At 41.3% G+C, this 13,093-nt stretch overlaps 1 protein-coding gene across 4 annotated transcripts in view; it reads left to right on the forward strand.

Moving 5' to 3' along the window:
- Window positions 1–1,210: 1,210 nt before the first annotated feature.
- Mettl9 (methyltransferase 9, His-X-His N1(pi)-histidine) overlaps window positions 1,211–13,093 on the forward strand; it is a 40,353-nt gene continuing 28,470 nt past the window's right edge. Inside the window, exon 1 of one of the 4 annotated variants that reach the window (XM_027948367.3) lies at window positions 1,211–1,297. In XM_027948367.3, coding sequence (XP_027804168.1) covers window positions 1,253–1,297 — 45 coding nt within the window. In that variant the 5' untranslated portion in view covers window positions 1,211–1,252. Of the gene's footprint in view, window positions 1,298–2,908; window positions 3,295–13,093 lie in introns of those variants that run through there. The other 3 variants (XM_027948368.2, XM_027948366.3, XM_027948365.3) reach the window with 3 other exon arrangements.

The following is a 13,093-nucleotide window of genomic DNA, read 5'->3' on the forward strand; positions in this document are numbered from 1 at the left end:
TTCAGGCAGTTTAAAACCTGTTTTCAGTTTCATCTTGACTTAGAATTGATCAAATGGAGGACACAGTGACGTCACTACAAGTGATTGAAATTATATCAACTAAGTTCAGATTAAAAACCTGAACCCTAATTTTTTTAAAATTGAAAATTGTTAGCTTTCCATCACTGTGACAAAACACCTGAGAAAATCAACTTATAAAGAAAAAGGTTTGTTTTGGTTCATGGTTTTAGAGGTTTTAGTCCATGGTCTCTTGGTCCTGTGGAGGCAGCATATCATAGCAAAAGTATGTGGTGGAGGAAACTTGTTTACCTCATGACTGCCGGAAGCAAAGAGCAAGAGGAAAGGGCTAGCATTCCAGTACCCCTTCAAGGACATGCCCCCATGACCTAACTTTCCACCACTATGTCCTAACTTCTAAAGGTTCCATCTCCTCCCAATAGTGCCACAAGCTGCTGACGAAGCCTTTAGCATATGGGCCTGGGACGGGGGGAGTTTATTTAAGATCCAAATCTTAACAAATACATTTACTAATGCTATATTTTTATAGGTGTTTATCACTTAATAACCACAGGACACATTTTATTGAATATATTGAAAAATTTTGTATATTTCTCTGAAGGTGTACTCAAAATGATTAAGAAGCATAAAAAATCTGTCCATGAATATATGTAATTATTTGAGCTCTTTTTTACACCATTAGCTCTTCAAGGAGATAATCACAGTGACCAGCATATTTTGGACCTTCTGTAGACCCAAGTCTCTCTCCCCATGGGTTCTTTTTACACTGGGCTTTGTAATTGAAAAAAGAACATGGAAATGCTATATTTTATAGCTTCAAAGTACAACAACAAAAAGCCCTCGCTTGGATACCTAGCTAGGAAAGTAATCCAGCTAAAATTTTGGGCCCGTGACAGAGCTAAGATGCAGGCTAGACACCTGAGATAAGGGAGAGGGTGTCATTTATGGGTCTTTTGAATATCACTGACTGCATTTCAAGGTCACATTAGAGAGGGTATTGGCTCATATTTGGCTTTTGTGTGTGTGTGTGTGTTTCTTTATGCCTTTCCCCTCCCCATTATGGATAACTGAAGTTTTAATATACAGTAGTGACATTCTAGTAGATGAAGGAAGGGGGCAGTCCCAGAGGGCAATCTGAACTTCTGCTTAGTATATTTACTCTTGCTGTTTTCCTTCCTCCTCATTTGTAATTCAGGAGGCTCTCTGACAAGAGAGAGACAGCAAGGCTTCTTAGATGGATGGAAGAGCCTCGAGCTGGGATACCAAGCTCTATGAAAAGGTCGGCTATGGTATTTGCTGTTACCTTTAGGCAAATCATTTGATCATGCTGTGCTTTGGGTTCTTCCTGTGCTTGCTAAATGTAAATAACATGTATCTGTGCATTTTGTGGTTATCAGTTATATTTTAAGTGTGTGGGTGATTTATGTTTTTCTAGGCTGGCTGCTCAGGTATAAAGCAAAATCCACTCCTTTGCGATGACAGGCTTTGTCAACTGACTCCCAAATCCTTCAGACTTGTGCTGCCATCTATTTTGTTTCATATTCATCTGACATATTTGGCCATCTTGAAGCTGTAATTAGGCAAGAAACTATAACTGGGGCATACCTTTTTGTCTTCAGAAACGAAATATGTCATTTTATGTGCTCCTGTTGCTTTGTAGCTCTCTCCCCTATTGGGAGAGAGCAGCTTTACCTGTGACACTGATCCCAAGAGATGGGAAAGGTGACCCAGGAGACAAACTGAGTTATTTGGACTTGCTACCATAGTTCCTTTTAAATGTTTTGGGCCAGGTACAGTCTGTTACAATTCTCAGCAGCTAATAGAAGAGTTTGTGGGTAAAGAAATTATTTTGTTCCCCATCTGTGGGTCACTACCCCACTATTTTATAAATGAAAATCTCTTAAGTGAAATAGGAAATCAACCAAAAGATTTGTTTCTTTTGCTTTGAACTAAAATGAAGAGTATTTACATAATTTCTGGTGCAAATGAAAAGCATTCTCCAAACAAACCTGGGAAGGTGTTATTAGAGGGCCTAGGAAATGTGTTACTCCTTAGTTGTTGCTCGGGAAGCAGCAGGAAGAAGTTCAGACACAGGAACACAGTGTAACTTTTCAGTTTTGAAATATTAGGTCTCCTTGTCCTATAAACATCAAAGAAACATCCGGGTCAATCTCCCAGAGCTGAGATCGCTTGAAGTGTTGAGTCCAACTTCCGTCTGTTACTTATAGGGAGCAAACTTGGGGTGTTTCATTCTTGGGCAAGGCTCATCAATTCCGCACATTGCTTCCTTATGGTTGCTCCAGCTACAGAAGCTTCCAACAAAGGCAGAGCTTTCTTTCACTCTTGCCTCTTAGGAACACGTAGCCAGCAACTTGTCAGGTTTGGGGAACCCGCACGCCGGTGGTGATGGTGGGAGTAAGGAGCAAGGCAGAGGTTGGTCTTTCCCTCTAAATGCCCTGCTTTGCAGCTACTGCCAATTAGGGTGGAAGTTTGGGGAGTGGGAGTCTCGGCTGTCGGCCCTAAACTGGAAACTAGGCAGCTGACGCAGAAACAAGAACTGGCAGCGTTTGACTCTGCGAAGGCCCAGGGAAGGGTCGAGGCTGCTCATCCTGGGGTCAGTCTGTACAGCCAGGTCAAAGTCCTGCCTGGGGTGGGATGAAGGGCCCAGAGGTTCTGCGGGCACCACCTGGGAGAGGCGGAGAGGCTTCGGTTCACGCCTCCGCCATTGCGCCGAACGCCTGCAGCCCCAAGGCGGACGCGCGCGCCAGGCGAATGCGCGCCTCTTTGTCCCGCCTCCCGGCCGGCCCACTCATTGAACGGAAGGAGCGCGCCCGGAGAGAACGCGCCCCAGTCGAGCGTACGTGCTCCGGCTGGAAACTAGCGCCGGCGGCGTTGGCGTTCCGCGGGCGGAAGGGAAGGGGGAGGTGAGAAGGCTGAGCGCCGGCCGCTCCTCCCCCCGCCACTCCCCGCCTCGGCCCTGAAGGGGCTGGATGGGCAAGTTGGACGCGATGGCTCGAGCCCGGGCGGCGGCGGTAGTGGCTGGAGGCGGCGGCACCTCCTCCTCCTCGCCCCGGCGCCGGCGGTGATCCGAGCGAGCGGCCGCGGCCCCCGATGAGACTGTTGGTGGGCTGGCTGTGCCTGAGCCTGGCGTCCGAGTGGCTGGCGCGGAGGATGTGGACGCTGCGGAGCCCGCTCTCCCGCTCCCTGTACGTGAACATGACGAGCGGCCCGGGCGGGCCGGCGGCGGCCGCGGGCGGCAGGAAGGACAACCACCAGGTACGGCCGGGGCGCGGGCGGGGGCGTGGCGGCCCGGCCTTCCCGCGCTCGGCCCGGCTATTGTGCTGGCGGAGCGGCGAGCGGGCGGCCCGGCGCTGCCCCGCGGCCCCGGCCTCTCGGAAAGTTTTCCCCGCCGGGCGCCGGCCCCAGCTCCGGCCCCGGCCCCGGCCCCGCTGCGCCTTTTGTTCGGCGGCGCGGGCGGAGGACGGCCTCCCCTTCCCCCTCCCGGGGGCCCGAGCGTGGGCGCTCCGGAGCCCCGCTTTGTCCCCGGGTCCCGGGCGGTCACCGCGGACGTTCGGCCACTGAACTGGAGGAACTTCGCGGCTGGCGCATGGCCGGGGGCACCCATCTGGCATCGAGGCCCGAGAAAGAAAGACCCGAGTAAAACCATTACCTCGGACAACCTTCCCAACCCCTGGGAAACAAAACGAAAAGCCGGTTCCTCTTTTTGTCTGGTGGAATCCTTGAACATACAAAGGGTCGTAAAGAAATTTAGCCGTGCACCGTGAGCCGTTCGGCTGACATTTCCCCTAAGCCCTTAAAAATGTATTTGACAGGTCCCTGCTCCCTGTCTGCAGAGCCCTCCCCTCCCGCCTAAGAGGCGTCTCCTTTAAACTTCAGTTTAGTTAGCTGACCGGAAAGATTGGGATCAAGAGGAAGATGATGCAAGCCTTTACGGAAGGGTTTTAAAAAAAAACTGGGCAGGAGCGAATTATTTTAGGAGTTGTAGTTGGTGGATCCTGAGCGATACGATGTGACCGGCTAGGTGGTCTTTTTGTTAGCTCATTTTTGTGCCACTTAGCAGAGTATGTGTGGGTCAGCTGTAGAATTAAGAGGGAGATATTTCATATTTGACCATGTGGTTGGAGGTTAACCTTGCATTCATTGAAAAAGAGGCGTTTGAACTCTGCCAAAGTTTTGGCTTATTATAATAAAGCATTGATATAATACCTTTTGCCTTTCCAGGGAGCAGTAACTGATTATTTTCCATATCATTTTGGGTCTCATCATTTTCATGTATTTCTCATTTTCCTGTGTACTCATTATACCAGGTGTTCAAAGAATTCAGACCCAGGTTGGTTTTGTGTGTCTTAATGAATGTAAAGAATTGTCTAAGAAACAGATAAAGCAATTTATTCATAAAAGTAACATTTAATTTTTATTATTAACTACTTCTGGTAGCTTTTTATTTATTTAATATGCTGGGGATGGTACCCAGGGCCTCTCTGGCAGGGAGTGAGTGTGCTGCCACTTAGCTTTTCCCCCTATTTTTAAAGGAATTGTAAATTTCTATAAATTTTTTTTTTTTTTTTTGGAAATCTCCCAGTGCTTGCAGTGTGGTCGGTGATCACTCCTATGATATTGTTGGAGTGTGTGTAAACTTAATACACAATCTTAAATTATAAAACCACATTTATTGCCATGGATTGATTACTTAAACTAGTTCATTCCTGTAGAAACAACTCTAAAGTACTATTCTATTAACTGTTCAGTTATCAGAGAGGCACATCCAGATGGAACATGGATAATGGTGTAGAACAATGAATTAGAAATGTCATTTTTAACCAGCATTTGATAGAAAGTCCTGGAAAGGAAAAAAAATACACTTTTTTTCATTTAACATGGAATTATGGTTGAGTCTCTTAGTCCGTATTTATGACAACACTTATGATTACTGCAGCACCATATGTTTTCAGTGCTCATAAAAAAAATAGCACTTTTTTTTTTAAATTGAGAGACTGTTTGTATAAACTGTGATTTTTATGGAGCCTAGAAAAGAATGATAGCTGTTTACATGGCTTCAATATCTCCCTACAGAGAGTATTTTCTAATTGTGAACCTTTTTAAAGCTGAATGTGTCAGACTCTAACAAAAACTAATACTGGTTTCAGATACCGCACTTACTTTATTGTGTTTCTGAGATACTCAAAAGTGTGTGTGTGTGTGTGTTTTAACCAGTTGCATTTACAACTTGGTAGATAATTTCTCCAGGGTGAACACTAATCCTATGCTTTCTAAATACTTAGGGAGGATCAACTCTTCCTTAGAATAATGAATCCAACCATTATTTTGAGATGAATACATTCATGTTGTGAAAATATAATTGTCCATGAATAAAGATTAAAATGAACAAAAGTAAAATGTGTATGGAAACCACAGTGAACTAAAGAAAAGTAGGAGACTGTTCTTTCTGTATCATGGCTGAACTGATGATTTGTTATTCCTTTTATGTTCCAGACCCTAGGTTTGCCTCATGACTTTGTTGCTTGTGAAGTAACTTTACTCTGATGGTTTCCCCCTTCAAATTAATAGTTTTATACATGGTCTTCTGGTGTTCATTTGGGCATGTGGGTTCCACAGCCAGCCACATCTGGTTCTTCTGGAGTTGCATGAAAGCAGGAATATGGATTTGATTGACCCATACTTAGTGCAAGTTTTCCTTCTGGTTATTTTACTAAGGAATTATGATGGAGGATTTTTTGGTTAGACAGAGAGAGAGGTCTTGGGTAATATTTATTTATTAAAAATTGCTATTTAGTTAATATAGCCTGGAGCTAGAAGGCGCCGTTGGGCCAGGCCAAAGCAGCTCTAAAACTATGGTAGCAGCACCACTTTTAACAATTTGGTTCAGTGTGCTGGCTTCAAAATTGGGATTATGTTTCACTTTGGGCCAGTGAGAAATAGGGCTTCTCTTTGAGAAGGGATATGGCCCACAGGCCAAATTAGTCTCATTGATTTATTGTTTAATTTTATTTTTTTAGTTGTAGTTTGACACAGTACCTTTATTTTATTTATTTATTTTTATGTGGTACTGAGGATCAAACCCAGTGCCTCACACTTGCTAGGGGAGCACTGTACTGCTGAGCCACAACTCCAGCCCCATCTCATTGATTTTTACATAACTGTGAAGTTAGAATAGTTTTACCTTTTAAAATGGTAACCAAGAAAAAAAATACTATTAAATAATGAGAGAATTTTATGTGTGAAATTCAAATGTCAGTGTCTGCACATAAAGTTTTATTGAAACATAGCTTACCTATGGTCTGTGAGTGCTTCTGGGCTACAGCAATTGAGGTGAGTAGTTGTTACTGTATGGCTCACAGTCCTTCAATATTTACTATCTGTCACTTTACAGAGGAAAAAAGTTTCTTTTTAAAATTTATTTTAATTTGTTCTAATTAGTTTTACATGACAGTAGAATGCATTTTGACATATTGTACAGGAATAGAGCACAACTTCTCCTTTCTCTGGCTGAACATCATGCAGAGTCACACCAGTAGTGTAATTATGTGTATAGAGTAATATAATGTCCATCTCATTTCACTGTCCTTTCCATCCCCATCCTTCTCTCCTTCCTTCACTTCCCTCTGCACAATTCAAAGTTTTTTCATTCTTCTCCACCCACCCTTAGCAAGGAGGTATCACAATACCAGACCTTAAACTATATTACAGAGCAATAGTAACAAAAATGGCATGGGTGTTAGCACCAACATAAACATGTAGACCAATGATAAAGACTAGAAGACACCTAAACCTACATAAATACAGTTTTCTCATACTAGATAAAGGTGCCAAAAACATACATTGAAGAAAAGATACCTTATTCAACAAACGGTGCTGGGAAACTGGAAATCCATATGTAGCAAAATGAAATTAATCCCTATCTCTCACCTTACTCAAAAATCAACTCAAAGTGGATCAAAGACTTAGGCACTAGAACAGAGAGACCCTGTGCTTAATAGAAGAAAAAGTAGGACCATATCTCCACCATGTTGTTTTAGGAACTGACTTCCTTAAAAAGACTCCTAAAGAATAAGAAATAAAATCAAGAATTAATAAATGGAATGGATTCAAACTAGAAACCTTCCCAGCAAAGGAAACAATAATGTGAAGAGAGAGCCTATAGAATGGTAGAGAATCTTTACTACACACATCTCGGAACACTAAAAAAATTTTTTTCCCAGATTCCTTAATCAGCATCATATTCCCAGTCCCTGGTGGCAGAGTGGCTAGATTGTCTCATTGGGGAGAGGCAGTGAGATATAGAGCCAGGCAGTGAGAAACTAGACGGAATCACATTTTAATGTTGGTAGACTCTGAACTTAAAAATAAAACAACAAAAACTTTGGATCTATTCTTTTTGATGCCTCACAGCTAGTGCTTAAAGTTAATGCAGTTATTAAGGGGCTATAGAAACTTGAAAGAAACTTTAAAACTCCACTAACTAGATTCTTGATAATAACAGCCATTCACAGCTTCTCAATTGGTGGAGTGGAAAAAAATGTTATAAAATTTCTCCAGGTGACAAACTGCATTTTTTTTAAGCACAGATAGCATTCATATCAGAAATTGTTTAGATGTAACTTAAAAAATTGCAAATATGGGTGTATCTGTTAACCTCAGAACTATGTCATGCTACACTTGATAATAGATTCAAGATAGAATTGAAATAATTTTTTTTTTCCAAATGAAAAAATACTCGGATTCATAGCCAGAGTTTAATGTTGTGCTAAAGGACAGATTTGGTTTCCTATCCCGTGCCCTCAAGCACCTTGTGGAGGCTGGTTGAAGTCAGGCATGAGTTAACAGTTCTTCAGGGCGTTAGCCAGCCAGCTGGACACTGATGGATTGGTGTCCACCTCTAAACTGCCTTCCAAAGTCTGGAGGCTTTGTAGCCTAGCACCAGAGAGTCTTTGGAAAGGGTTTCTTTCCTTCCTCATAACCTATGTTGAAACCCTAACCAAATGTTTGCTTCAGTTTCACAGAACTCTAGGGTCTCTTTCTTCTGCCGAATACCAGGGGTCTTTATGTTCCTCTTTGAAGGTGCCCTAGAAGACCCTAGTAACTTCCAGTAAAAGGGCTGTTTAGATTCTCCAAAGCTTTGTTAAAATCCTACTATTTTAAAGTGAGGTTTTCAAAGGAAGATTGCCAACAATTTATTTATGAAATCAGATCTAAGGCAACTTAATCTAATCTGTATAAATCATCCCCTCCGTGGATTTGAGGTTGCCTGCCATCAAATGCATTGAAATGTCACATAAAGAGGTTGTTGGGTTGGATTTAAGTCATTTGTGGAAAAGTGGGGAATGACTTGAATATTGACTCATACGCTTAAATGCAAGAAGGTGTCATTGGTGAAATATCTCGACTGATTTGATTGTATTGCAAAATCTTAGAATATGATTTTTTGAATCCTTAGCTGCCAAGGTCAGTGTCGGTAGGCTTGCTCTGACACTGTGCATAGAAAGGTTCTGTGTTCCTGGATTCTGAACAGTGAATTCTGATTGTGGTGGCACTGAATGCCTCATGTCTTTGGTCACCCATTTCATATGAGAATGACTGGGTGCCCAGACCTACAGTGTGGTTTTTTTTTTTTTTTTACAGTGTGGTTTTTAGGCATTTCCCTGAACTGCACATCTCCTGATTTTTCATGTCCTTCCCTTTCCTGCACAAGTCTAGGGGAAGATGAAAAACTTTTGGGTTTCTTTCCCATCCTTGGAGATTATGGGACTGGGGCTATAAGTTCCAGCTATAGAGTCTTAGCTTGTTCTCCTTCCCCTTTGACAATCATCTCATTGCATACAAGAATATCTTTTATTCTTATCACTCTGGAGATTCCTTAAGTGTTTTTGGAGCTCCATACTTGGAACCTGAGACAGACCATATATTTACCTTTTTATTATATCACACCATCTAAAATCATTAAGTTGGTTTTTATAACTTCCTAATTCTACTAGTGTGCTTAATTCCTTTGTATTTTGGAAGAAAAAAACTATATAGCATATCTCATGTTTGACTAAATGAGAAACTCCAGAAATAATTTCAGAAAAACTTTTAGCTATGTCCTTCTTTCTATTAAACAAATAGTTTTTTTAGGAAAATTCCTACTTTGAAGGAGTGATTCATCTACCAAGGTTATATAAATATTGATATGTTCATGTGCTTAAGAATTTTTAAAATAATAGACCTAATATTCCATAACTTTAATTCGCTAATACTATTAAACACAAACATAGTTCTGCTGTCCCCACCTAATTTGACTTTATTATTTGGCTAATTATTAGTATCTTGACAGTCTTATTGCAAGCATACAGAATATTACTATTTACCATTTAAAAAAATATTTTAGTTGTAGTTGGATACAATACCTGTATTTTATTTTTATGTGGTGCTGAGGATTGAACCCAGCGCCCCACACATGCTAGGCATGCGCTCTACTGCTAAGCCACAACCCAGCCCCTATTTACCATAATTTTTAGAAGATGTTATGTTTAGTTATCACAGCTTGTTATATTTGGCAACAGCAGATAACTAAGTAGAATAATTCTAGTTCAATTTAAAAGATTTACTTGGTTATTTAGATTGAACACAGTTTGAGTGAGCTTTAAAGCCAGATGCTAATTGAACACCTTTGCAGACACTGTGGTCTCCAGCTGAGGAGTCCAGCCCCACAGTAGAGATGGCAAATGTAGTCCCTACAGTGTGGAATTTAATAAGCATAGTACTTTGTTCTTGCCTGTACAGCTTTGTCTCTGTAGCCTTTGAGGAACGTGTATTCTAAGAACTCACCTGCATGAAAGTGCCCAGGAAATCACAGGCAGCCACCTAGTGCTGTGAGCTCTGTACAGCTTTTCATTTAAGTCTGGCTGTCTGGAGAGAGGTGACTTTAGAGGGACCACTGGCTGGGGTGCAGGGGGTCTTGCACTGATTTTCTCTTTAGTTGGCCCCAGAACAAGGTGACTCCTCATTTAGAGCTCTGAAGACCCTGAACAAGGTGACTCCTCATTTAGAGCTCTGAAGACCCTGATCAAGATCATAGTCTCTGGTGTCTGATTGTATTTTCCCCATTGGAATTTAAGTTCCCTGAAGCCAGCAAGTTCACCTTTTAATCATCTACAGTCCCTAGACCACAGATGAGCCAGGAGAGTTAGGCAACACTGTTGGTGAGTCAGGACAGTGAAGTTTTCTGACTAAGCCCAGGTAGGTGTTCTTATGCCCTGGGACAGATGCCTGGGGCATTTTGAGTTGTCATTTAGGGTAGTGCTACCAAAATCTGATGGGTAAAAACTTAGGATGTTTGTAGCCACCATGCTCAGCCCAAATAACAAAGAATTATCGGGCCCTAAATGTCAGCTCCAAGGATAACAAATTCCTGGCCTATTGGAATTTGGTTATTGTCTAAATCGGATTATCTTTTCTCTTAACATGTGCAGTTCAGCTTAATTAGAGAATAGTTCTGCTTTCTTAAGCAGACATATTGGGTAGAGGTGAGTAGTACCTTTTTTAAAATTTTTAATATTTAGTTTTTAGTTTTAGGTGGACACAATATCTTTTATTTTAATGTGGTGCTGAGCATCAAACTCAGTACCTCAAGCATGCTAGGTGATCACTCTACCACTGAGCCACAACCCCAGCCCAAGTAATAGCTTCTTTGAAAGGTATTTTTTCCTAAAATATTTATTTTTTAGTTGAACACAATACCCTTTATCTATTTTTATGTGGTGCTGAGGATCGAACCCAAGACCTCACATGTGTGAGGTGAGCGCTCTGCTGCTGAGCCACAACCCCAGCCCTGAAAGGCATTTTTGTTCCTAGAACCATATGTATCTGGATTGGAAGCTAGAGTCAGCTGAAGCTGCTCAGGACCCCAGGCTTCCTAGTTGTTCAGTAGTTACCAGGTGGTAAATGGAGTTTAAAGAGCTTGGCCAGGTGCCTGGCACACATGGGTGCTCAGTCAGTATCTTGCTTGTTTGCTTGTGGTGGTGCAATTTTGTGGTGGGTGGGTAGCTAACCACTGTTTGCAAAATTGGATTTAAGAAAGGCCTTGTAGAAACCTTGGAGTTGAGAAATTGACAGAAACGCTGTGACAGCTATCTCCGTGGTTATCCTTATGTTTCCACAGGATTTTGTTAGAAATGTCAGATTCTGTCTATTTAGACTGCCTGTGATTCTTAGCAATGCCTCATTTAACAGACATTGCTTGTTTGTATCTGCGCCAGGCTCTGAAATCAGTCATTGTCTTCATCGTTATGAAGCTCCCAGTCTACCTGCAAAGATAGACACTGAACATGCAGTTGGTGTACAGTTACTTAATTCAGAGGTCATACATGTTGTCAAGGATACATGGCATGTATATGAAAGGGTATTAAAATGGGGGAAGGCTTACCTATTCTGGAAGTTGAAGAAAAACATACCTGAAAAAATATTTAGGCTGAATTTGAAATAACCAGGTAAAGAGGCAATGAGCTGGATGGTGGGAAATATAGGGGCAGAACAAATAGCAGGTGAGACAGCCACTGTAAAGGAGCTTTCCAGAAAAAGAAAAAAAAAATGTAGAGGACCCTGTGTCATAGGCTGGCAGGGAATGCCATGAGGTAAGGCTATGAACACAGAGTGGATGTACATCCTGTAGGGCCTTGTATATCTTATTGAATATTTTGGATGTTATTCTGAGACTCCTGTGAAGCAGGGTAGCAACATAATCAGATTTGCATTTTAAAAGAGGTTTGCTAGGTCATTTATGTTTCCAGACCACTTTTAATTTCTGGAAGATCAAACTGCCACCTACATTTAGATGTATATGTGTGTGTGTGTGTGTGTGTGTGTGTGTGTGTGTGTGGTTGGGGGGGGGGTTATGCTATTTAAAACAAAGCAAAACAGTTTTACTGTGATATAATCCATATACCATAAAATCTGTCCCTTTAAAATGTATAATTCAGTGGTTTTGATATAGTCACAGAGTTGCACAACCATCACCACTATCTAATTTTATCCCCACTCCCCTCTCCAAAATAAATAAATAAATAAATAAATAAATAAATAAAATAGTCTGTACCCCATTAGCAGATACTCCCTTTCATTCCCTGCCTTTATTGTCCCCTAAAAATCTACTTTCTGTCCCTGGATTTGCATACTATAAATGTTTTGCACAAAATTAGGTAGTATGTGACCTTTTATGACTGGCTTAGTTCATTTAGCATGGTTGTCAAGGTTCATCTTTGTCAGGGTACAAATTAGAACTTTATTCCTTATTATGGTTGATATTATTCTGTTGTATGGATCTACCACTTTGTTTACTCATCCCTGATGGGCATTTGAGTTGTTTTAGCTTTTTGGCAATTTTGAATAACACTGCTGTGACTTGACATTTGTATCATACAGATGGTACAAGAAAGGACATAGATTTCAACTTTAAAGAGCTTAACTTCTTTTTATTCTGTATGACATTCGGTTTAAGAAGCAGCTTCTTTTTTGAAAGACTTGTGTGGTGGTAAAGTTTCAACTTACATGTATTAATGTTGATGAGAAATATGTCATTAAAAAGTTTTCTTCTTGGCACTTGACAGCAATATTTGCAGTTAATGGTGCCAGTTCTTGATTAGTTCTGGAAGTCAGAGGCCATTGTTATGCTGGTTTAGTTGTTCATTTTTAAGTGGATGCTAAGGAATTCTTTGCTTCTCAGTTTCAGTTGAACTACTTGTCCACTTTAATAGAATGTACTTGATTGCCTATTATCAAAGTAATGGTTTTCATCTTGATTAGTCATTTCAGAGCATAAAAAATAAATAAAAGGTAGCATGGCCTCAATATTACAGAGTTCAGAATGTGTACCAGGAGATCACGAGTATAATAAAAAATGGTTTACGACCCGCACTGGGGCATGACTTCAGGCCCAGTAAGTATTAAGATTTAGTAAATGATTAAGCAAGAACATTTTCAGGCCAAGGAAAAGAGCGTAGGCAGTTAATACAAGAAGCTTCATAACTTGCTCTGTAGGGTGGGGAAAATAAAGTTTTGT

The sequence above is a fragment of the Marmota flaviventris genome, chromosome 19, assembly GCF_047511675.1.
Source record: "Marmota flaviventris isolate mMarFla1 chromosome 19, mMarFla1.hap1, whole genome shotgun sequence".
NCBI classification, from domain to species: domain Eukaryota; kingdom Metazoa; phylum Chordata; class Mammalia; order Rodentia; family Sciuridae; genus Marmota; species Marmota flaviventris.